Source organism: Ustilaginoidea virens, chromosome 3 (assembly GCF_000687475.1).
Source record: "Ustilaginoidea virens chromosome 3, complete sequence".
NCBI classification, from domain to species: Eukaryota; Fungi; Ascomycota; class Sordariomycetes; order Hypocreales; family Clavicipitaceae; genus Ustilaginoidea; species Ustilaginoidea virens.
Window position 1 is genome coordinate 3,734,285 of NC_057318.1, and position 25,040 is coordinate 3,759,324.

General features: G+C 56.6%; 6 protein-coding genes across 6 annotated transcripts; 2 read left to right on the forward strand and 4 right to left on the reverse strand.

The window, feature by feature from the left end:
* Positions 1–4,692: 4,692 nt before the first annotated feature.
* Positions 4,693–7,746, forward strand: UV8b_03908 (uncharacterized protein; the record flags this gene model as incomplete). The annotated part of the gene is made up of 2 exons (XM_043141406.1): positions 4,693–6,448; positions 6,581–7,746. The coding sequence occupies 2 exons, from the start codon at positions 4,693–4,695 to the stop codon at positions 7,744–7,746; spliced, it is 2,922 nt and encodes a 973-aa protein (XP_042997340.1).
* A 448-nt stretch (positions 7,747–8,194) lies between these two features.
* On the forward strand, positions 8,195–9,553 carry UV8b_03909 (uncharacterized protein; the record flags this gene model as incomplete). Its single annotated transcript, XM_043141407.1, has 1 exon — positions 8,195–9,553. One exon carries the CDS (start codon positions 8,195–8,197, stop codon positions 9,551–9,553), a length of 1,359 nt encoding a protein of 452 aa, XP_042997341.1.
* A 515-nt stretch (positions 9,554–10,068) lies between these two features.
* On the reverse strand, positions 10,069–11,031 carry UV8b_03910 (uncharacterized protein; the record flags this gene model as incomplete). The annotated part of the gene is made up of 2 exons (XM_043141408.1): positions 10,069–10,788; positions 10,900–11,031. The coding sequence occupies 2 exons, from the start codon at positions 11,029–11,031 to the stop codon at positions 10,069–10,071; spliced, it is 852 nt and encodes a 283-aa protein (XP_042997342.1).
* Positions 11,032–12,434: 1,403 nt separating this feature from the next.
* On the reverse strand, positions 12,435–17,262 carry UV8b_03911 (uncharacterized protein; the record flags this gene model as incomplete). The annotated part of the gene is made up of 4 exons (XM_043141409.1): positions 12,435–13,760; positions 13,885–16,565; positions 16,653–16,959; positions 17,074–17,262. The coding sequence occupies 4 exons, from the start codon at positions 17,260–17,262 to the stop codon at positions 12,435–12,437; spliced, it is 4,503 nt and encodes a 1,500-aa protein (XP_042997343.1).
* Positions 17,263–19,282: 2,020 nt separating this feature from the next.
* UV8b_03912 (uncharacterized protein) lies at positions 19,283–19,618 on the reverse strand (the record flags this gene model as incomplete). Its single annotated transcript, XM_043141410.1, has 1 exon — positions 19,283–19,618. The coding sequence occupies one exon, from the start codon at positions 19,616–19,618 to the stop codon at positions 19,283–19,285; it is 336 nt and encodes a 111-aa protein (XP_042997344.1).
* A 584-nt stretch (positions 19,619–20,202) lies between these two features.
* On the reverse strand, positions 20,203–21,598 carry UV8b_03913 (uncharacterized protein; the record flags this gene model as incomplete). The annotated part of the gene is made up of 3 exons (XM_043141411.1): positions 20,203–20,766; positions 20,861–21,257; positions 21,324–21,598. The coding sequence occupies 3 exons, from the start codon at positions 21,596–21,598 to the stop codon at positions 20,203–20,205; spliced, it is 1,236 nt and encodes a 411-aa protein (XP_042997345.1).
* Between the last annotated feature and the right edge of the window lie 3,442 nt (positions 21,599–25,040).

Genomic DNA, 25,040 nt, shown 5'->3' on the forward strand with positions numbered 1-25,040 from the left:
TCGGCCAAAGACGGAGCGTATTCTTCCGACGAAAGGGATATTGCGTCCTGGCCAATTGCCATGACTGGGCTTGTCCTTGTCATCGCATTGAGCATGAGCAGAACTGGACTTGAATCGTGGCAAGCTACTCGAAAGGCGCCGCATATGGCGCGTGAAGAAGCCTTGGTTGTGTGTGGAGAAGGAAGGGTATCCTTTGGCTCCATGACGCCGCATTTTGGCAGATTCCCAAGACATTGAGCCAGAGGGAGGAGCATCCACGGGACTCGACCGATCACTGTTGATATTCAGGCCCGGGCTTGCCCAACCACCACCTGGCACAGGTGATGGACTGCGCGATAACGACATGGGGGTGGCAGGTGTACCTGGATGCAAGACGTGTTAGCTCGTCTGAGGATCCGACTTGAGGTTGCGCAACCGGCGTGACACAGCCCGTGATCGTTTAATGTTTGACAGGGGAAAAGGGTAAAAAATTTAAAAAAAAAAATTATAAATCATAAAAAAAAAAGACGACAAGGAAAAACAAGATTGGCCAGTGTTACGTGTACGCACCGGGAACAGGTGAGAGAGTCGACGCTTTATTGGCTTGCTTGGGCTGGATCTCAAGAAAGGTACCAGATCGCTGTTCGCTCAAGGTGTGAGCCCCGGCTGAAGAGCGTCGACGATGATGGGAGACAAAAGGCCGGTCGTTGACGGAGCTCGAGGAGCCGGCCGATAGCCTTGAAGGAGCCAGCTTGGAAGCCGAGATGTAACTTTGTTGATTTGAAAGTCGGCGACGGCGAGGCGACGGTCGCGAGTGATGAGAAGGACGGGCTGCTGAGAGCCAAGGGCGAAGAGCGGAATCCGGATTGAAAACGAGGAGGGCTGACCGGTGTGCGACGACGATGGCAGCAAGATATGACTGAAGGATTGACGAGGCTGAATCAAGTCGAATTGGGGGGTTTTGCCGGCAACAAGCAGTCCCTTGTTGTCAAGGGGTCTGTCTGTCTATCTGTCTGTCTGTCTGTCTGGTGGCCTCGTCGCGTTGCAAGACAAGGAAAGGCCAGCGGGCACTTTGACTCTACGACTTGTTGGTTTGTGAAAAGAAAGTACTGAATTTGACTGGTGGAGCGAGGAGCGCTAGCAGGCTGCGCTAGCCCGTCTAAACAGCTCAGGGACCAGCACTATGGCTAAGAGGTAGGTTATGCTTACTTGGCCCGCCAGAGGGAGGAGGCAGGCCAGGGGGCAAAAAAAAAAAAGGAAAAAAAAAGGGGGACAAAAAAGGGAAGAAAAAACCCCCCCTCGGGAAAAAAAAAGGGGAGGAAAAAAAAAGAAAAGAGAAAAGGTGGCCTGCAATCTCCCGGGCTGCCCCAGTGCAAGCAACCTGCGGCTATTCGCTCGCAGGGATTGACAGTTGAAGGTTTGCAATCAAACCGGATTAAATAACGGCCGTGCCGTGCCGTCCGAGGGAAAAAGGAAACGAAAGACGAGGAAGAAGATAATTACTTGTCCCCAGGCCTAGTCGGGACAATGGGGCTGATGCTGGTGGTTTAGCTCGTCTGATGAAGAATCCCGACATTGATTGATTTGATTGACGGGGACCAGACGCGATGCAAAAAGGTGGCGCAAAGACACACACGTCGGTGGTCTGTGGTTCTGTGGTTCTGTGGTTCTGGTCGGTGGTTGGTTATCTGTGGTGGCCTCGTCAATGTCCCGTCCGCGATCTGCGGCGATAGGCAGCCAGCCGGCGATGGGGGTTGTAATTCTGCATCCATCATGCGTATTACGGTATTACGGCGTCTCCGTCTCCCGTGCGTGGTTGACTGCTCAAACCTCGAGTCAAATGGCCGGGCACGCACGCCATCAAGGTTTAATACGCATACCCCTTCCCCCCCCTACCTCCACCCCTCCTTGCCTTCCCCTCTCCTCCCCAGCGGCAATCTCGTATCGGCTGTTGACGAGTTGCCTGCAGGGCACAGAATCCAGAATCCAGATAATGACCACCAGATAATGACCACCAGATAATGACCACCAGACTGCCTAGGACGACCGCTCATGACGACGACTGCTTATGACGAACGGCCAAACACCGTTTGCTTACGACACTACAGAGTACGCTATCGACAGTGAGACCATCGCCAATTGGCACAAAAGGAGGTGTGTGAGACTTTGTTTGACCTCTTGCGGCGCTCGCTCAACCGTGTCTCGGGACAGGGTGCGGAGTACCAAAATTGCCAGGAAAAAAATAAAAGATAAAAAATAAAAAACTTGCCGAAGAAAATGCACCGTCGATTGCACGGGCAGCTAACGCAGGACCGGTGCGTCTCACGGTACCTACTACCGAGTTCCTTCTTCCCTACGACTTGGCGCCCTGCCACGCCGCGAAGCCACAGCCACAGCCACAGCCACTTGGCAGGAGGTGACGATGACGGCTGGTGTCTTCCTGCAAAGGTTCGGCAGCGTTCCGTGCTCGCGCAGTTCGCTGAGGAGGTAACTCCCTAAGGTACCTAAGGATGTACCTACATACTAGGAGGTAGGTACACAAAGTTGAGCGCCGGGGCGCTGTACTGTGTACTGGCTGGAACCTGATGCAGCAACGGGCCAGCTTAGGTTCCGTGTACTATGTCCCTGACCACGGAGTTACCCCAGACAATGAATGAATCATGCAGCGAGCCGTGTTGGCCCGCCACAGGCCAATTGGCACGTATCAGGGCGAATCGTGGCTAGGTTTTCCTTCCTTCCTTCCTTTCCTTTCTTTTTTTTTCTTCATTATTTTTTTTTTTTCTTCACCCTTTCTCTTCTTTCATTAGCAAGTCGCACTATATAGTCGAAGCCGTTTTGAGTGCCCAACTGTAATGGAAAAGAGTGGACCCGCAAATTAGGGTCTATATGTACCGAGTACGGAGCACTACGTACTAACTTGCTAGGTACTGTGTCATCGTTGCATTTAAAGCCATTCGAAACCTTAGGCTGCTTGAAAGCTTCAATGTTGGCCTAGTCTTGCTACTCACCTACCTCCAAGGTAGGAGGCCTGTATTATCGTGGCTTTTATCCACCGGCTTGAACTTTTTTCGTAGAAAGCATTGGCCGTGGCGCGCCAAGCTGGTTCCTGGTGACCGTCACCCGCTCGTCAGCGCTGATAAGGCCACAGCCAACATCAATCAATGTTACCTGCCAGGCCTCTCTCTCGGTGATTATTTTAAGCCGTCGCCAGAATCAGGGTAAAATGCAACTAGGGAACGGACAGACACTAAATTGGTAGGAGTTATGACGATGATTCTAGCACATTCTTCGCCTCCAGCTCCTCAAAGTCGGGTTGACTCCAGGCGGCACCGTGGCAAGTACAGGTACCTAGCGAGCGGCGTAGTACTGAGGAAACTATGGGACATGACTGGATGCTTCATTCCGATTTCGCCTCCCCTATCAATCAACTTCAAAGCTGGGAGCACCTCGCTCCAAAATGTCAGCATGAGCAAACACGCCAGGGCAGATTTCTTCAGACATTGCGGCATCGAACATGGTGGCTAGCGCTTTCAGTGACGCGACGCGGCATGTTTTGCGTCGGTAGTGGCCATGCCCGGTAGAAACAATAGGGCAGGAGCACCCAGCAAGGTCCAGTCACATGCATTACAGAACATACGACATGGAGTTTTCTCGGCACCTGCTGGGTAACCCAGCCCGGCTTTACGCCTGTTGCCGGCTGGAAACGAACGGCTGGTACATATGTAGCACCTGCCGTGCTCGCGTCAGGTCAGTCGCAGGGACGCAGTGACGCGGTGACGCAGTGGCTGCAAGTCGTTCGTGCTGTAACCCAAAACCTGCACTGCATACCGCCGCAGAAGGCAGAATCACGCCAGTCAGCCAATCAGGACGGCCTTGTCGGCGTGGCGCATAGTGGCAACCAATAGAATCGTAGTCTCGTCCTTCACAAGCGCCCTCTTCAGAACCGCCATCTCATCTTCCAACCATCCAACCACCCAGAAGCCTCGAAATGCATTTAGACGCCGGCCACGACGCAGGAACCAAAGCGCCGCGATGGGGCTTTGATGCTTGTTTCCTTTGGAACCAGCGTCTCCTCGAGCAGCAGCAAAACAATGGTTTGTGCTGCTCCATACTCCCTACTCCGTACACTGGCCGAGGTCCTTTGGCCAGTAAACGTTGGGCTGCCCAGTCCATTGTCAGACTGGGCCATGCTATTGTCGGGTCGTTTTGTTTTGTTTTGTTGCGTTTTGTTTTGTTCAGGCCCTGGATTTCCATTCCTTCACTATTCTTTCCCTCTTGTTCCTTCGTCTTTCCAAGCCGAAAGCCGTCCGCTGTTTGGTTTCTTTTCGAGCCTGTGGCTCTCGTCTTTCCTTGCATGTTTCCCTTGTCCCTCACTTCTAGACGCATGCCATCTTGTTGAATCACTAGTCACTCCCATTTTTTCAAGCTCGTCAGTGATGCTTTCTTCAGTCGTTTCGTAACAATTGCCCGTCTCAACACCCTGGTTTGGGCATCTTCCAATACATTCTCCACCTGTTCGGTTGACACTTTCTCAGCATCTTCTTCCTTTGACACCCTGGGCTGCAACATCTGGGTGATCAAGGCACTCGAGCTGTCCCTGGGTCTGTCGCAACAGATCATTACCGTGCGTCTATTTCAGTCACATGCCGACGATTACAAAGACACAGTCCAAAAGCAAAATCGACGCTGGAATAATAAATGTTCAACGCCAATATGGCCAAGGAAACATCCAACGAGAACGGCCACCTCACTTCCACCAATGTCAGCAAGCAAGTCGACGATTGGGACGAATGGGAAGACGACAATGTGATAACCCCAATAGATGCTGGTGAGCAGGTGCACATTTTCCAACCGCCGATGTCATTTCAGGATCAAAACACCAAATCGGCAAGTGCAAGGACTTCTAGGCTTTCGACCACCAAGATCCGGCGATTGAAGTCTCGGCAAAGGCAAAAGGCCCAAAATGCCAAAGCTGGCATCAAAATCATCACCGACATGGCCACGCTGTCGCGCGGTAATCATGAGCGAAGCCCAAACATGGGGGCTGGAAAGTTTGTCGACGCTGCCGCCCTTCGCGCGCTGGAGGGTGAACCAAGCTCCGCCTCTGTGGGAAATTGGAATTGGCTGAGGAGAATCTATGGCAAGAGCCCCGACACTGCGACCCCGACGCAGAGGAACGAAGCCAAAAATCGAGACCTGTCACCCGAGGACAGACCTATTGTTATCGGGATATCTCTGCCACCCTCGGACATGGCGGGCCAACAAGTTCATCCGCATGGTGCATGCGACGGCGGTCAATCTTCGCATCCAGCAGCGACCCTGGGACTCAGGCCTCGTCATGCTCGAGAGTCCCTCAGCTATGAAGCCGGTGGTGGCTCGAACGCACAAAAATCCATGTGGTCGCCCGACACTCCGGATACATCACCCTCCCTCAGCCCCAACAGAGCAGTCTCCAGCATGTACTCGCAAGTCACTATGCATGCAAGATTTTCCAAAACGCAGACGCCGCCTCCGGTACCCCCCGTGCCCTCAAACTACCAGGAGCCAGCGCATAAGAAGAGGTCCAGTCTCGGCATGGGAAAAAAGCCACAAGATGAGGAAGGGGGTGATACGCCCTGCACCATGTTCGAGGAGGATGTCGACATAAGTCCGCAAAGGAGCGCCAAGTCCAACCTTCTTACTCTCAGTCCCGACAGCGCAGGGTCGAGGTCGCACGGTTGGTGGGACCACGTCATTACGCCGTTCGCTGACAAGTCGATGTCGTTTTCGAGCCGGAATCAAGATCTGGAGCCCCCCAAGCAACAAGCACGGAACGATACATGGAGACACCTCGAGGGCAAAGAAACGCCGGCTCCCTGGGCAAAGGATTTACCTCTACTTGCGCCTTCATCACCAGCGCAAGCTCCCATTGTGCGGGCTCCTATGCCACGGCGGTCATCCTCTGGGGGACCTGATGCTCGGGCAGTGGGGATGCCACGGCCTTGTTCAAACGGAGCGGTCATGGTTGCCGAGCCGAGTACTGGCATGGCAACAACGCCACGGATTGTCGTCACCCCTGATTCGGCCATCATATCGGACTGCCCGCCGCCTTACTCGCCGCGCGAGAAACGAGAAGGAGGTCCCATTCGATACCGGGCTGTCTTCCCACCCGGACATGCCTTAAACACCCAGTTCCCGCCTACCCCGCGTCCGGCTTCGCCCGGCTTGGCAGCCACCATGAGCTCGCAGCGAAGAGCCCATGGGCCCATCGACGACACACCATCCACTCAGCGAACGCAAATCCCTCCCACTGTCCGTGAGCCACTTCCCGTGAGAGCAGCGGGGACGTATCGACCGCAAGAGCATGCGCACCCGGCACCCGGCAGAAGATACAAGGTTGAACGAAAACGACGTCGTCATGAGAAGGAAGACGTGATTGCGCGGCGCGCCGGGGGATTCTGGAGGGGCCGCGGGTGCATGCCATCCACAGGTTGCTTTGGCCGGACAGGACGTGAGGGTCGTCAAAGAAGGAGGGTCTGGATGGCTGTTTTTGGTGGAATGATTGCTCTGCTGCTCCTTGTCGTATTGCTGGCAATGTTGCTGACAAGACGTCACGCCCAAGAGGAACAGCCGTCCATCTGGGTCAACCTGACGGATTTCCCACCCATGCCAACGGGAGTTTTGACCGTGGTCGGTCCAGACAACACGGTTGCTAAATCCGGCTGCACAGAGCCGAGCACGCTCTGGAGTTGCTCGCTCCCCAAGGACCAGCAGGCAGCCGTGGCTCCGTATAAGCCGAACCAGCCGACGCTCATCATGCAGATTCAATGGGACAACGGTACGCAAAGGACGTGGGACGTGCCCAACGGAGACGCGCCAAGCTCTGTTGCGCGCAGGGCTTTCGGAGCCGCTGCACATGCGGGGGGGGTCCTGCTCAAGCGAGCTCAGCCAGCAGTCACACAGTTCAGCCCCAACCCTAGCCCGCCGAGTTTCAAGGAGATGTGGTTCTTGGGCGAGACGACGGACAATGTCAAGTCGAGCCAAAAAGGCGGGGAGCCAACGCCCTTCTACATCAGCCTCGTCAAGTCTGTCAACGACACGGCTTCCACTTCCCGACTTGGGCGACGAGAGAGCAGCCCGGATATCGGCAACACTACCTTCAAGGCCCTTATTCCGCCTCCGGATCTAGAGCCCGACGGCACGTCAGCGCCGGCGGTGATGATGCCAAACCCTGTACAGCAGCCGGTTCGTCTCTACGACCGGGGGCTTGCTACAGAACATTACGCCTTCTACACGTATTTCAAACGGACAATCTTTCTCAAGTCGGTCAGCATTCAGAATCAGACAGATGAAACCATGCCGCTGGACCAGGACGGCGGCTGCCGCAAGACGGAAGCGTCCCACCTGGTCACGTGGGGGGAAACAAGGCTCCACGTTCAGATATGGACCCGAGCGCTGCAGAACAGCAGCTCGACCTTGCTCAAGCCAGACGACGGGAGCAAGGGAATCACGGGCGGCGGCACTGGCCATCTGGTGCGGCCGGGGACGATGCCTTATCCCGTAACGATTACGCACGACACACATGGCGGCGACCCGAACAAGAAGCTCGTTTGGGACCGACCCATCAACGATAGGCTGCAGGTGCAGAGGGACAAGGCGCAGGCGCTGATCAACGACATGGGAATCGGCGGCACGTGGATCAACCGCAGGGATAGCGGGGACGCAAAGTACGGAGGGTTTGATGGCGGGACAGGCGGGTGCAAGTGCGAATGGGTGAATTGGGTGTGACCCGGGGCGGGGGGGGGGGGGGGGGAGCATGCGTATGCTTGGTGTGATGTTGTTATTTGCCTCTTTGGGTGTTGATGATTGTGGATGGATGTAGATGGATGCATGGGGGAGGACGCTCTGTAGCACGGTTTTGGCCTCCTTGCTAGCCGGTCAGCCGGTGCGGGCAGCATGGATATGGCAAAGTCGTGAAAACAAGAAGACATGAAGAACAGAAGACGAACATTGTCCGGGGCCGAGACAAAAAGTGGGGACGGGTAAAAGTGGAGATTTCCCGATTCACCGACTTCCGGCCTCGACCTCCGACTTCCGACTTCCGACGACGGGGGGTTTTAGGTTTTCAGCGTCAGCCTTTGCCGCGGCCAACGACTTCTGCACATCTTTGGCGAGCGTCTCGACGCAGAAAAAACACCGGCCCCCCCCCCCCGACTTGCATGCGTCTGCTCCCCCGATGCCGCTCCGCCCGCCATGCCGGCCTCGCCCACGTCCCCGTCTCGCCGCCCGACCGCACGGCACACGCACACGCGCCCGCGCGCTGCTCACCCTCGCCATCGAGTCCTCGTGCGACGACACCGCCGTGGCGATTCTCTCGCGCACCGCCGCCCGCACGGCCCTCGTGTTCAACGAGCGCGTGAGCTCGGATAACCGCGCCTTTGGCGGCGTGCACCCGGTCGTCAGCGTGCGCGGCCACAACGCCAGCCTGGCGCCGCTGGTGCGCCGGGCGCTGGCGGCGCTCGCGGAGGAGGAGCCCGGCAGGAGCAAGCCCGACGTGGTGTGCGTGACCCGCGGGCCCGGCAACATGGCCAACCTGGCCGTCGGGCTCAACATGGCCAAGGGGCTGGCGGTCGCGTGGGGCGCGCCGCTCGTGGGCGTGCACCACATGCAGGCGCACGCGCTGACGGCCCGGCTGGCCGGGGCGCTGGGCCGGGACGGCGGCGGCGGCGGCGGCGGCGGCATCGGCTGCGGCGTCGTCGACTTCCCCTTCCTGAGCCTGCTGGTCTCGGGGGGCCACACGCTGCTGGTGCACTCGGTCGGGGTGGCGGACCACCGCGTCGTCGCCGCCACGGGGGACATTGCCGTCGGCAACATGCTGGACCAGACGGCCCGCGTGATCCTGCCGCCCGAGGTGCTGGCCGCCAGCCCGGACGTCATGTACGGCCGCCTGCTCGAGGCCTTTGCCTTTCCCGACGGCGGGGGCGAGGGCGAGGGCTACGCCGCCTTCTTCCGCCCGGCCGCCTCCCGCCGCGACGAGATGGACCCCGCGCCGACGCCGTACGCGTGGACGGTGCCCCTGCCCTTCCGCGAGTCGCGCCGCCTGGCCTACTCCTTCTCCTCCATCCACGCCGTCGTGCACCGCATCGCCGCCGCCGCCGCCGCCGCCTCGCCCGGCGGCATGGACGTCGCCCAGCGCCGCTGCCTGGCCCGGCACACCATGCGCGCCGCCTTCCAGCACCTGGCGTCGCGGCTCGTCGTCGCCCTGCAGGACCGGCCGGACCTGGCCGCCGCCGCCGCCGCCGCCGCGGGCACCCTCGTCGTCGCCGGCGGCGTCGCCTCCAACCGCTTCCTCGTGCACGTGCTGCGGGAGACGCTCGCGGCGAGGGGGTTCCCCGGCGTGCGGGTCGTCGCGCCGCCCGCGGACCTGTGCACCGACAACGCCGCCATGGTGGCCTGGGCGGGCGCCGAGATGTTCCGCGACGGCTGGCGCTCGGACCTGGGCATCCTGCCGGTGGGCAAGTGGCCGATGCAGACGGACGAGGGGGGGAACGGCATCCTGGGCATGGACGGATGGCTGAGGACAGAGGGGGGGTGATGGTGGCGGTGGCGGTGGTGCTCTTCTTGCACCTGGGGTGTTGTCGTGGATGCTTTGTGCATCACGACACGGGCTTCTACTGACTGTAATCATTCATTCTTGAACAAGACGAAACGGCGCACGGGGGCTTCTGCTGCATCATTCTTGTACATTACGAAACGGCACACGGGCTTCTACTGCATCATTCTTGTACATTTACGAAACCACCCACAGACTTCTACTGCATCATTCAGCAAAGACTACAGATTGATCAAGATCAATCATGTACTTGTCTACCAAGAAGAAAGTAACGAGGGGCAAAATAAGAAGAATAAAAAGAAAGCTGCTTCTTCGGTCGGCCCTTGGCCCTTGGCCCTTGGCCCTTCGTCTTGTTGTACAAAGCTGCGTCGCGCCCTGTTCCGTCTCCCCGTCACCATCCCCCCGTCACCATCCCCCCGTCACCATCCCCCCGTCACCATCCCCTGACCATCCCCTGACCATCCCTTGTCCTCTTGCTGCCCCGGCCCTTTGGCAACTCAGTCAAGCGCGCTCGTCACGTTGGTAAACTCGCCCTTGTCGAGCTTGGTCTTCCAAAACACCGGGTTGGTGTCGGTGAAGCCGTGCTTGACCCAGCCCTCCTCCTTGACGTGGTACAGGTTGATGAAGCCGCCGGAGAAGGCGTCGCGGTGCGTGGCGGCCAGGATGCTCCTCCTGCCCAGCTCGAGGGCCTCGTCGACGCCCAGGTCGTAGCGGTACTCGGCGTCGAGCACGCCGTAGGCAAAGGTCTGGCCGGACCCCACGCAGAACAGGTTGCCGGCCAGGCGGGTGCCGTCGCTGTCGACGTAGTACAGCGCGGGCCCCTCCTCGCGCGTGACGCCGGCGCACATGGTGCCCATGCTGAGCCCCATGCCCTTGTAGCTGTAGACGAGGTTGGCGAGGATCTTGCTGGCGGCGGCGACGCTGATGCGGCGCTTGTGCCGCAGCTCGTGCAGGCGGCACTGCATGCCCAGCCAGGCCAGCCAGTACTGGCAGTCGGCCGCGCCGCCGGCCATGGTGCCCAGCAGCACGCTGTTGATCTCAATCACCTTCTTGACCGTCTGCGAGGCGATCCAGTTGCCGGCCGTGGCGCGCGAGTCGGTCGCCACCACGATGCCGCCCTGGAAGCGGAACGCCAGCGTCGTCGTCCCGTGGGCGATCTTGATGGGGCAGTCGGGGTTGGCGCGGTCGTCCGTGGCGGCGCGCAGCCACGACGACGGCTGTTTGCGCGCGTGAGCGAAACGGACGGCTCGCGGGAAAGGGGGCGGATGGTTGTTTGACGTGGGGGGGAAAAAGGGCTACGTGATTGATGACGAGGGCAAAAGACTCACCTGAGAGATGGGCGGCATGGCAAACTTGGTCGTCAGGGACGAGGTCGCTTCCATCAACTCGTGCGCCTCGTTATCCGACGCCTCGTCGTGCTGGTACGTCGGCCGGCTGTACCTCGCCACGAGAGCATCCATCCTGGCTGGGATGAAGGTTGGGGGGGGGGGGGGTTTCAAATGGGTGTCTCGGTCCGGGTCTGATGGGATGGGCCGGCCGTAAAGCACGACAACAGCCTTTGTTTGCTCGTTGATGGGAGGAGGAGGAGGAGGAGGGGGGCGTGGTTTTTTTTTTTTTTTTTCAAAGCCCGCCGACGACACCAAACGACTGGTGAGCGGCAACGCCAATGTAGGAAGGAACCTTTTCGTGAGACAGGATCTCGGGGCGGCGGAGCAGGGTCGAGGGCAGACAGTTGATGGGACTCGAGATGGGAACGTAAAACGTCAGGTTCAGGCAGCTTGGATATCGCGTCACCAACTTGAAGCAAAGCCCAGAAGCTCGGCGGGTGGGTCCGCAGCTGGCCAATCAGGGGCGCGGTGCAAGCTGCAGAGGTACGTGCTGCCTTGGTGCCTGACCTGGCGCAGGCGGCGTTCATGAAGGGGGATGGTTGTTTCTGATATCTACAAAGGCAAAAAAATTAAAATTAAAATTAAAAAAAGATGGAATGAATAAATGCATGTAAACATGATGCCTCTGCCATCATCTGTCAAGTAGTAATAGCAGCAAAGGCCTATGCCATCTTTTTTTGCCTAGGTTCCGGGTTGTTACATCTCAAGTTCCATATGCCAAGCTTGGATAAAAAAAAAAAAGAAATAAAGAGAAACAGTGAAACTACAGCTTATTCTGCCTTTATCTTGTTCAAGACTACACGTATATACATCTCTCCTTCTAAATTCGTTTCCTAACATTTAAGCTCGAGTTACTTTCTTGACGATCACTACTAGGTATTTGTTATTAAGCAAGCTGATCAATGCCCACGACAGGCAAAGGCGACAGCAAAGGCGACAGCAAAGGCAGTAGACACATCCTGCTTCCAGCATCAACACTATCGTATTATTGCATAAACAAAAGCCTATTCAAAAAGGATATCATCAGACCAAACAGACAAATCTCCCCCTGCTCCCGCCTCCTCCGTTGCCCAGCCTCCCTCTTCGCCCTTTCATGGCCAAAGAGGAACGCTGGCCCGTGTAAAATGGCAGAGCGTATGAATAAAACCGACGGGAAAAAAAAAGACAGAAAAGAAAACGCAGAAAGAACGAAGAGGAAAAAAAATGACAATTTCGACAGAGAAATGGCTAGCCAAAGCGCTCTTTTTTTCCTTTGCTTTTTTTTGGTAACCCCCCCCCCCCCCGGGGTCTGCTACCGCAAACCACGCCACCGCTCGTGAAAAAAAAAAAAAAAAAAAGAAAAAAAAAAGTATAATTGGAAGAGAGCTGCTTATATGATCATACTGTCTCTCAGAATAGCCTGTGCCAGGTTCGTAATGATACTTTTTTACCGGCTTCCCCACTCAAAACGATACCAAGAATACGGCGCCCCCAATCTAAGGGTTGGGTGTCGATTCTCGGCTGGTGCGGGTCTCTCGCTTGCTCAGGAAGCTTCGTCGCAGGTGCGATCTTGGCGTGTCGGGCGCGTCCAGTTCTGCTGGCTGGAAGGTGCTCTTGATTGTCACTGTGCCGTTTCCGACCTTGAGTTCCTTGGCCGCGCCGGATCCCGTCTCGTCCACAAAGTAGATGTGCTCTCCGAGGTCGTCACTGCTTCCGATAAAGTGGTCGCCCTTTGCCTCAATCTTGAACTGCGCGTCGGCGCTGCAGGAAACCTTGAACGTCTCGTCAAACTTCCATTGGCCGCTGGGTGCCTTGAAGTGCTTGGTCTTGCCAATGACCTTCTCCTTGTGCGAGAGCTGCGAGAGCACAATGAAGAGATCGGTCGAGGGGGGGAAGCCAGAGGCGCTCACCACGGTCACTGTGGCAGAGCCCTTGGGGCCACCTCCCGGCGCAGTGCTATGAACCGAAGCGGTAATGCTTTTGGTGCGCGCATGGCCGGGCGAGCCGCTCGGCAGTGCAGCTGCCATGGGGGAGGCATCCAGCGCATCGCCAGGGCCGCTGGCCTTCCTCAGGCCAGGTTCTGGAAGCGTGCCGCCCTCACTTGGCGTCACCAGGGTGGGTATCTCTGCGTTGTCGTGCCATGTGCCATTCCCATTCTCCTTCTCCTTCTTGCTGCCGAGAATCCCGCGCTTCAGGAAGGACGCACCCCTGCCCACGCCGTGGCCAACCGCACCTGCGACGGCTACGCCTCCCTTGATCGGAGCACCAGCGACGCCTGTAACTATCCTGGTGGGCGCGCTGAGGCCGGAAAAGGTGGATGTTCCGTGGATGCTGCGCGTAACATAGTCTGGGCGGAACAGCAACCGCAGGCGGATGCTGCCCGACTTGCCGTCGAGAACGTAACGCGCCTCGTTGGCTCTGAAAGGCTCCAGCGAGTCGAGCCTGATCGTCGTCGCGCCCAAAAAGTCGGGCTTGTCGGCAAAGTCGTAGTCGTACACGTTGACAATGAACTTGGCCGCGGTCCGTGAGGGGACAGCAACTTCGAAAAACTCGTTCCACGTCGGGTTGAGGGTCTTCTTGATGACTTTGGTCTTGTATACTTCCTGATCGTTGAGCTCAAACTTGCAGTAAGGATCGCTCTTTCCGTTTCGGTCGGCCGACGGCAGGTCTTCGGCGTCCAAAACGTCAACCCGGAGCTTGCCCATGTTGTTGATGCTCTCGCTGGGATCCAACTCCATCTTGATGGGGATGTACTTGAGGCTGACCTTGACCCAGCCGCCCTTGCCCTCGTCCGTTTTCAACTTCAACATTGTTGGATTGTTCTTGCATTGACACATCAAAGTTAGCCCAGCCGATACATCATTCCACTTGGGGGCCTTTTTTTTTTTTTTTTTTTTTTTTTTTTTTTTTTTTTTTTTTTTTTTTTTGCTTGATTGTGACACTTACCAGGCATTGCTTCAGCGTTTCCATGGTGTTTCCGGTCAGTTGAGCCAACGTCTGATCCTTGTCATCTCCCTTCTTGCGAGCCTTAAGAGTGAGCCGGGAAAAGTCGAGCTCGCGAATGACGCAATCACCAATCTCGTCAAACTTGTGAGTCTTGGACGGCGCCGTCGACGAGATGTACGAGGCGTACGCCATGTCGTCCACAAAAATCTCAAGACGGCTATGGCTTTCTGGCAGTTCCGCTTCCAGAAGGCGAAAAATCAACAGACCGCTCTCATGCTTGAGAAGCTCCTCGGGGCTCAGTCGAACTTTGGGCGGGTTTGCTTTATCGATCCTGTCGACCGATGGGCGGCCTGCGCTTTCAGTCTCGGATCTTTCCCCGTTGACCTTGCTTTTGTCAAAGCTCTGCCTAGGCTTGTCGAGGTCGGCTTTGATCTTGCTGCCTTGAGAGTTCCGGTCCACAGAAGGTCGCCCTGAATCTGCATTGGTCTTGTCATCTGGCTTTTTCGCACCACCGTTCTCGGTCTTGACAGGTTTTTCGTTCTTTTCTGACCCTTCATCCTCTTCCTCCTCTGGATCGGCAACGTTGAGACAAGGGTAAAAGGAAACCGTGTAGGTAAGCGTTCCCTTGACGATGCCTTTGCCGTGGAGTCGCAGGCCATCCGTGCGAATAGCCTTGCCTTGGTTCACCAGATACTCTCCCGCCTCGCCTTGGTGAACGTAATCACCAGCAAAGAGTTCCACCAAGCCCAGGCTTCGATCCTTGCCCATCTTCTCGGCATCCATCACCTCCAGTGTGAGCCGGTCGCGAGGAGAGTGGATTGGAATGTAAAGAACCTCGTCCCATTCAGGGTTCAGGTCGTTCTTGAACGTCACAGTCCGAGCCTTGTCGATTCCAGACAGAAGCACCCGTACGTAGGGATCTGACTTGCCGAAAGACTCAAAGTTTCGCAAATCGTTGGCCTTTTGGAAATGGAGCCGCAAGACGCCAATCGGCGTCGAATAGCCCCCCGTGCCGGTGACGCCGGAGATGGCGACCGGTCTCCACTGAGCCATCATCTTGACGCGGCCGCTTTGAGCGCCGGACAGCTGGTACCATTCCTTGCCCTGAGCCATGCAGTCCAGCATCTCGTCGAGCTTGATTTGGTATTTCCCCAGATCGGGATCGCTGATCAGACCTCGATCGTCCTTGATGGTAACGCCGAGTTTTGCCTTGCGTCTGTCGGTGATGAGAATCTCCTTGGAGCCATTGTCCCAAATAGGGTTGTTGGTGCGCTTCAGCTTCTTGGTCTGATGCACCGTTTTGCCGTTTAGGAACATGACAGCATAAGGGTTGAGAAGGCCGACCAGGCTCCGGGTGCCGTCCAGGTCTTTGGCCTGCTCGACGGTGAAGCGGAGGATGCCCTGATTGGAGTCTGGGGGTGGCGCAACTTTTCCATCGGGCAGCGTTTCGCTCTGGAGGACGGGGAAGAAGCGCAGGTCGCAAGAGACGACGCCGCGCGCCTTACCGTCACCGATAACCTCCAATCGCTCATTCTCGTGAACATTGAGCTCCTCGAGTTCTTCCAACCGGAAAGTGGCAACACCAAGCTCCTTTGACTTTCGAAATTCGTTCTTGTCAAAGACTTGGATGTCAAGAGTGTCGTTGAAAGAGGTGACGATGAGATAGTGCGTTTCGTTCCACCGGGGGTTTGCGTTGTCCTGGACGGTCTTGGTTCGAGCAAGCTCTTGCCGGCGGCTGAAGCTGATGGAAGCGTACGGATCGACGGTCCCAGCAAAGTTGTCCGAGTTTTTCAGGCCTTGCGCGCCATGAAGAGTGAGGGCGAGGACGCCCACTGCCTGGTCGACCGGGGTGCCAGCCAGCATCTTGGCGATTTCGATGGGGAACACGTTGGGCGCATACATCATGGGTGCCAAGTTGCCGTGGATTTGCTCCAGGATGAAGCTCTCGAGACCCGGGATGAAGTTGATGTCGAATCCAAAGTTGTCGCCGCCGAGAGGTTTGCAGACGTAGTCAATCTTGGGGCGCTCCAGGAAACACATCTCGACTCGTTCCACGTGAGGGAACGGGATTTGCAGCTTGATCTTGAGCCTCATGATGCCGGAGAAGGACATGTCTTCCACAATGACATCCAAACCCTTGCTTATCATGGCCTTTCCGATGCGAATTTCGAGCACGACTTTGGGGTTGATCTTGTTCTTAACCTGACGAGCCGTCATGTCGGCCGTGTCGTTGGGGGTAAAGCTAAACTTCCAGTCCATGAGGACGATGTCGTCTTCGGTCTTGGGATAGGTCCTGACATGCTCCATTCGGGGGGGTTTCGAGCCGAGAGTGAACGTTTTGAGCTTGAGGCTGTCAAGAAAAGCGGGCGTGGCGGAGCTGAGAACCTGGTCAACTGAGTTGATGATGGTCTGCGCAAGAACAGGCTGATAAATGGGCCAAAACTTGACCATGAACGAGTTGATCCATTCCAGAGATTCGTTGTCGTTTTCGAGTTTCTTGAGCGCGAGTTCTCGGGTAATGTCGTCGCGGAAGTTGCGTCGCACCCGTCGTAGGGACGTGCGGTAGTATGTTCCGCAGATGGCCATGACAATCATGACCCAAGCCAGGCCGCCGCCAAAGACGGCCACGAGCCACGACGCGGTGCATGCGAAGATGATTAAGCCAGTATTGTGATACCAGTCTGCAGGAGAGGAAGTGTACTGATGAGCAAGACGTATGCACAGCTAATTCACAGGCGCCATGGGGGCCAGCCGTTATAGGAACATACCTCCGTAGAGAGTGTGAGGCAAATGGCCCTCGAGCCAGGTCGCGTGGTCGAGGAGACTCTCCTCCTCGATTGCGCCGCCTCCCCAGCCAAATTTCGGGGCCCAACCAGTGCGTGAATATGGCGCTTCATGGGCAACAGGATCCATGCCAGTCAGATCCTTGCTTCCATCGGCGGTTGTGGCGACGTCAAGGACACCAGCTTTACTCGGCTCGGGCAGCTCTTCGTCGGGACCATTGCCATCGTCGACATCGGTAATAATGGCAGCACCTTTTTCGCGTCGGCTCCTTTGAAGTTCGGGGGGGATGGCCTATGTGGGGGGGGGGGGGGGGGAGAGGAGAGGAGAGGAGAGGAGAGAAAGACGAGGTCAGCAGCTTGCTCTGCAAGTAAATGTGGTTGCAATTGGGCTTGGAGCCGGACTCACAGCTTGAGCCTGCGCTCTCTTCTGCTCTGGACTAGCATCGGGATCAAACGTGAAGGCAGGGATGCCAGCATTTTTGGACTGCTCGACAAGCTCTTTCTGGGCCTGGTCAGCAGTAACTGAGCTCTGCGGGTTTTGGGACGCCTCGATGGCACCCTGCTGCCTGAGCTCCATAGCTTCCGACGCAGACATGTCGGCGCTTATAGGCGCAACGCCAGCTCGCTCGCGCGCAAGAGCCAAAACCAGCCTAGGGATGCTTCGACTGAGGGGAGAGTTGGAGACTGGGCAAGAGATTCAGATCATTCAGAGCGGTTGGGTGCCGGGAGTGGGTTTTTTTTCTCTTTGAGCAAAAAAAAAAAAAAAAAAGAAAGAGAGCGCCAATGAGTAAGGCTTTGCTGTCCAAAGGATGAATGACGTGCGTGACCGGGGTGGAGGGAGTTGAGCTTCGGAAGGCTTGTTGACGGACTAGGCGAGCTGAATCACTAAGGGGCACGGACAAGAACCCTTTCCCGAGAAGAGCCCGCTGCTGGATGGATGGAAGGGGATAAGATAAAGGTCGAATTTGGTTTTGTTTTCTTTTTTTTCTTTTCCTTTCGTGATGCCGCCGGGGATTGTGTCATGCCATTGCAATGGAAGGGGGCAAGTGGCTAGCAAAAGCTGGCTGGCTGTGAGATGGAGATGCGGAGTCGCACCAGGCGCCAAGCAACATAAGCAGCCGTAGCCGTGGCTGGACCGACCAGGCCAGGGGTGACACAGAAAGGACTCGACGCCAAAAAATCAAAGATTGGGAAAGACGACTGTCCTACGGAGTAGTCTGCATGCTGTGCGGTATGCGTTCCCCGTGCCTAATGCAGCAGCAAGGCAAGTAGGCGTGCGTCAAGACTCAAGTCAGTCAGACGCATTACGTCGCTGAAGATGATGGCACGACTTGAATTGAATGGACGGGGCTGCAAATAGTGGCAGGTAACTAACTGGGGTGACTGGCGGATGGCTGGTGGATCGGTGCAGCTGATAGTCGGGACCACTTGGCGGGGAAGGAGCGAGAGGCATGTACAGTGTACATGTACAGTGTGCGCTGGCTCCGGCTCCCGCCCGGCCCTTGTGCTGACACGGCGGAACAATCGCCCAACCCTGACAGTGTGGCCTATTTGTGCTCGTTGCCTTTGAACGAGCTCCGGTTAGAGTTTTGTAGAAGTGCGAGTCACGGTCATGCCTGGCAGTGTGGAGCGCCCTTTGCGGGCCAACGGCCTGCTCCTCCTCCGTCCAGTACAGTACAGTGCCGAGTACTCCGTACCGTCTGGTGCTTGGCATCCGCTGCGATGGCTGCGCACAAGCCACAGGAAAGGGTATTGCACGTAAAATTGCAACTTTGTACCGAGTACGGAGTATTCCGCATTACTATTCATTTAATTATTGTTTTTTTTTTTTCCGCATCAGTATTCGTACCCGCATCACAGGTAATTGACCCCAGCCTCTCCTTGCCTGCCTGCCTGCCTGCCTGCCTGCTGCGGCACGATCCCTACCCAACTCCACCGCCACAATGGCCTCAGCTGCAACCTGACGTTACCAACGCTGACATGTCATGATGACCTGGCACGCCGGAAAATCCCCCCATCCGCGACTCGCTCACGAACCGCACGTCTATCCAAAGCCCCAGCTCCCTCTCCATCATGGGTCAACTACCTTGTTGGTATCCATCAAGTAGTCTACGCAGGGAGCCAGTACTTCTCTGCCGCTCCAGCGCAACGCATCGCATCGGCCCTCTCTCGTCCGCCGTCGCAGCAAGTCTCGCGTCCCGTGGCGTTTCCCACCCCCTGCGCCTCGACCGTCCCAGCCGTAAGCCGTGGCGTGGCTGCTTGCCTCGGTAGACCCGACCAGCCGTGCCGTGGGCGTGGCGCACGAGGATAAAGGTCTGGTACATGCATGTACCGGAACCTCCTACCTCCTACCTGCCCAGGGTATCGCAGTACATACCTTATATAACACCCAATAAAGTCTCGCCTTGTGTGGCGTCACACTTTTGGCGCAACACAGGGACCCAGATACGCAGTGCAGCCGGCCGAGGCTATTCTGAAGCTTTCTCCCATCATCAGTATCAGCGTCTCGGTCAGGTTCCTCCGCCAAAAGTCATCGTCTCATCGGGCATCGGGCTCGTCGTCACTCCGCATCATCACCGCACGCAGCAGCCCCCCACCCGCACGCACCCTTGCCTTCAGGCGCCGCGGCAACAGCATAGTCGGTCGTAATTTCTCGTCGACGGCAGATGCGTCTGCTCGTCATGGCCAACACGCGAGCGTGGGAGCGAGACGAGCTGCAGCTCCCGAGGAGCTCCCGAGGGTCTAGTCGCTCCTCTGGCGTCCTTGTCTTGCCAGTTGTCGGTTGTGCGCACGGGCAGCTTTGACGGGGGATTTGACGCGTGGCGTGACAAAAGTATCAGATCCTGCGTGCCGTGCGTGCCGTGCATGTCGTGCGTGTCGTGCATGTCGTGCATGCCGTGTCTGTGTCCTGTATCCGTAAAGGCATCTATCCATCTATCCATCAAGCCCATCGTTCAGGTCCCGAGTTTCAACCGCTTAAAAAGCCATCATCAATCTATCAGCCCGCTGTGTCTGGCCAAGGCGTCAACCATTGAAGCTGCCCGTTCGCGCTGGACATCCAATCATTCACCACAAGACATCACAATCCATTGCCGCGAGAAAAAAACGTGGAAAAAAATCAAATAGACTAGGCAACGTCAACAGTCGTACGCTACACGTTCCCATGCAATCGATTTCGCAGTCGCTCAACGTCGGCCAGCGCTCTGCTTCCTGCCAAACGCCGTGGTTCGCACCAGTCAGTGCAAGCAAACCGCCAGCTTCACCATGTGTATGCCGTGTGCTCCGAAAACGAGAGGCTCTAGTAAGCCGCAAATGAGAAAAATACAGGCATGACCGCTAGTAGAAATCTATGTAAAAAAAAAAAAAAAAAAAGAGGAAAAAAAATAGAGCGTAGAAAGTGAGCGGCAGAGAAAGCACATAAGGAGCGAATGGAATCCTCGTGGCCGCCGCGTCCGTCCAGGCTCCTTCGTGCCATAATAACAGAACCAGTCGTCGCCAATTGTTTTCCTGACCCGTCTGGTGCAAAATCAACCCTCTAGAATCCACTCCCGTCATGCTGATGCACGGGACATCGACCTGGGCGGGTCTCAAACCAGGCCGAAATGCAAGCGCGGTGGAATCTGCACAGGCACTCCAACCTGGCCATGGAAACCCCGACGGCGAACTCTTCGAGGCATATTGTACACTCTGCGTCGTCGACGCAATCCTTCTCGGTCGCCGTGTACACGTACATGCCTGTTCTGCGAGGCATCTCTTCCCCGTAAGGCATGCGCGAGGTGATGGAAACCTGTATGCAAGCATTGATATGAGCTTCCCGGAGCCTCTCGAAACGCGGCAAGGTCCTGGCCGGGAGCTCTCCATGGCAAACTGGGCATTCGTCCTCCTCGGGAATCTGAGGTGGAGGCGGCAGAGCCCGCTGTCTAGAGGATGACGCGAGGTTTTCAAATCCGTAACTATGTCTACCTCGGAAGGTCGATGGTGCGATGTACGGGTGAAGGGGCCGGACAAACTGATGCTCCCTGCCACGGTCCTCAGTGTTGGGGGCGCTCATCGGATTGGCGGGGGCGCCTGAGGAGGTTGAGGCAGGGGGAAGGCCGCGCTGAAGAGTTTCTTAGGTCAGCCGCTGCATCTTCATCTGACGGGGTGCTCTGACGGGTTGTTGCCAAAGTTTGCGTTTATTCGTCCTCTCTCACCATTGATATACTTCTAATTCTAGCGAAGACCTGCAAGGGGTCGCGACCATCATCTGTGTCAAGCACAGTTCCGTATCTATTCGACGGGTGTACGCCGTCTTGCGATCCACCCAGAGTGCTGCGAGACCTGTGATGCGACGGTGACGCATTTCCTCCGGTTGGCGGCAAAGGGCTTGGTGGAGGCGGCGCCGTGTTGGGATCTGGAACGCATGGGTTGCAGATGCGAACGCGTCTGCCGCCCGGTCGACCATCCAATACGGCGGAACCCGGCCTGATGCCGTCGAGCATCGCGACAGTTGTCAGCGGACCATCAGACCTCTGCGGTCGTACAATGTACCGATGGGGTATGGTTATTCTGTGAGGAGAGCAGGAAGCGCACACCACTCGACCACATTTCCTTTTCCGTCGTTCAACTTGTTAGTTGTCTCGCTCCAGCGCGAAACACGGCGGCAGCAAAACATACCTGCAGTGGTGCTTGCGAATAAAGAAACTGAACTGCGCCCGGCAGATGGGACAGGAGGTGGCTTCAGCATCCGGCTGCCACCTGGGGAGCTCAAACTCCTCTGGTGCGCTCGGAGCCCACTCACTGGGCACTTCGGTTTGTTGGATGACTGGTCTTCTTCTTCCTGCTAGCTCAAGGAAGTTATCCGAGAGCGGAGACAACCCGGGAGTTAGGGGATGGAACGTCGGACCCGGGAGTCGCGGGCGGGCGGCATACGATATCGGATACGGAGCCATGAATTGCTGTACTGCATTATGCCAGGCCCTGGAATCATAACGTATGGCGGGTGCTTGGAACTGAGGAGTGTCGTGAGGTATAGTTGCCAAGGCAGGATTCTGCGTAGCAACCGGGTTACCTGACGACGGACCGGGTGACGACGGGGTGGTCTGCTCGCCATCATTGTCTCGGGATGACGCCGTGCCGGTTCTTCCGGCAGTAGAGGAAGCAGGCGACGTGAAGCGTCGTCGTCGTCGTCGTCGTCGTCGTCGTCGCCGTGAGAGCATGTCGCCGGAATCATGCCCTCCAGACTCTGAATCTCGCGGTGCATACTGCGGGACGATCTGGTCTCTGTTCTGGTCCGTGTCGGTTCCGCTCTCAGCCGGGAAAGAAAAGACATGCTGGTCCTGGCCACCATTCGCTTGCGAGGTGGCTCCGGAGTTTCTTTCCCCATCCGCAACCAGTTCCTGCCCATCAGGGCTTGATGGCGAGAGAGCCCGCTCAACGATATGGGAAGGGCAATCAAAGTACCGCGAGCATTCCTGGTCATGGAAACGCGAGGTTCTCCAGCCGCAAGACGCTGCACTCCGGGGGGCATTTGGCTCAGTTGCGTCTGAGGATGCGCCTGAGGATGAGGATGCGTCCGAGGATGCGTCTGAGAATGCGTCCAAGGTCGTAGCCCAGGGCGGTGAAGCGGCGCCGACGTCTGCAGCATGTGAAGGCGCTTCGCCGCTGCGGTTAGGAACGGCGCTTGAGCCGCTTGGACGGTTCGACATGTTGAAGCATCAGCCGGGTTCAAGCCTCTGTACCAACTTCCGAGGTGTCGCTCGCGGTGCAAGGGAGGGGGGGGGGGGGAAAGATGCAGAGGGGGGGAAACTGAAGCAAACGTCAGCGGTGGTGATTTGCAAGAGGGTTCACGTTTGTTGCACGAGTTGCCGATGCGGGCAAGGCATGCAGGGTCTGAGCTTGCTTCAGTCAGCCCGCACCTGCGCTGTATTCGAGTCTCGGCTCAAGTCTGGTAGGTATTGACATGTACGTAACGCAGCTGGCGGCAGTAGCGTGCCATGGTCAGAAACGATGCATGTCGGTTGCCGTCTGGTGCGTGCTTCTTTGGAAATGCGTGGCAGCTGGTACGAGGCGAAGAGGACTTGGGAGTCACGACACTTCCACGACACGCGAGCATCAACCTGACGCACCCGGTGGTTGCAGCGGGGTCTGGCCACACACCTGGCGATTGGCTTATCGGGGGGGCATAGGTTGGGCTGGTCCGCTGTTGTCTGGCGCCAGAAAGCTTATCAGCGACCAGTGGCGCTCGTGTCAATTGCGGCTGGTCCCACTACCGAACTGAGGTCCCTATAGGCTGGGGCTGCTGGAGGGGCAGTTGAGGGGCAGTTGAGGGGCAGTTGAGAGGCTGTTGAGAGGCTGTTGAGGGGGCATCAGGGCAGCATCGTCCATCCATCAAGCCTGGCATCAACAAACATGAAGCCATCCAGGAGTGCCTGCCGCTGCTGCTGGCTGCCCTGCTGATACCCTCCCAGTCAAGGTGGAACAATTCGCCTGCAACATTGATGGGTTTTTTTTTTTTTTCCCCCAGTTTCTCCACGAAAAACGAAAGCAAAAGAGCAAACGTCTTGTACTTCCGCTCCTTCCCTAGATTACGGAATAAATCTGAATTTCAATGCGGTGCTTGTCAAGCTCGCCGATCCCTGAGCACATTTCTCGAGGATGGAATGCCGGCAGCCAGGCAGAGATTCAATGACGGCTGATATCAAACGTCTTATCCGTTCTTGGCCAGGCTCGAAACCGCGAGTTCGCTTGTAAACCGTGTACAAACTCTACGTAGCAGCAGCAGCGACATGGAAGCTCACGGTAGCTGCTTATACGAGAGCTTCCTGCAGACTCCGAGAGAGGGAAGCGAGGGTAAACGGGTCAACTAGGTATCGTCCAAGAGAAGTTCGACTGCGTCCAAGACCTGAAATATTCCAAGGGACCTAATGTGACGCCCACGATTCAAGTCGGTAGAACGTATCATTCGCATCAGAGGACCAAGTAACGTGATATCAGAGACACTTGGACAACGGGCCAACCATCATCTAAGAGAGTTCTACTGCGTCCAAGGCCTGAAATGTTCCAAGGTATCTAATATAACGCGTACGATTCAAGTCAGCAGAACGTGCCATCGCATCAGAAGACGGGTAACGTGATATCAGAGATGCTTGTACACAACCGAACAAGTTTCCTTGCCTGGAATGTATGCACAGCACAGGCTGCCTTTGGAAGCGTGAATAGGAGCAAGCAGCCAGACAGACCCCACAAGCGCAGAACCAAGCTGGGAGGTTGCACGCCAACATGGGTTAGCGAGTGTTGAAAGCTGTCTTGACCACAAAGCGCCTTTGGCCATCAGGCAGGCTGCCCCATTCTTATTATTAAAGTTTCGCTACTGCCTGCGCTTGATTGTCGGTAGGTGGAGAGAAGAGGACAGGCAAAGGGATTGAATCAGGTTCCTAGGGCGAGTGGCTGCTTCTTCCCCGACAGTATCCGATCATACAACTCGGCGCGAGGACGGAATACACAGTCGGCCGACGACCAACTTGCCCATGACTGAGTCTCGAAGCGTCCTCGCTTGGCGCAAAGATACATAGAGCGTCGCGGCGGAATGCGTCTGGACGAGTAAGGCCAAGAGGGATGGAGATGGGCTTTGATGTCCTGGTTCAACCAAGGGAGGTGCCGGGGTTCCATCCGAGTCTGCTTGGTGTTTGCCAACGAAGAAGAAGAAGACGCGGGATGATGCCTGGCACGTCGAGGACTTTTCCAGCCATAGCCGCCGCGCAGCTTCAATGGCGATGGGCCTTTCAACTCGGCAACTTGGCAAGAGCATCCCGTAAACTACCTCGTGTCAACTACCGGAGGTAGGTACCTAACCTACCTAGGTAGGAGGTACCTTGCAGTCCTGACTTGAGCAGTGGATTATTATACCTTGGGTACCTTAGGTAGGTAGATACTTATCCAGCCTTCATGCCTTCATATCTTCACCCTTGAATACCTACCTACCTTACCTTTAAACAGCGGAGGTTCGCTGTTTCAGCCTTGTCGTTCAGTTGCGGCGGTGAATTGGATCGGCGATGAAAGGCATGCAACGTGTGTTCCGCTAAACTTTAAATTACCATCTGTGGTTGGTGACCGATGATTTGATGTCTGGACACCATTTCTCCCGCAGTGACTGACGGATTCTCCGGCGAGCCTCTCGCATCTCGCATCTCTGTGGCCGCGAATAATCTCTTCTTCTTACCCTTCCCCCGCGCACTTTCCTTTCCTATTCTTTGTTCTACGCCGAGACTGGAGACTGACTGCATGTGTGAATGCTGGTGGGCCGTGAACCGCCCTAAAACTGCCTTGGTACATAGGTTCCTAGGATTCTCTAGGAATGTAGCAGGTACCTACGTTATAGGTAGGGTACCTCGT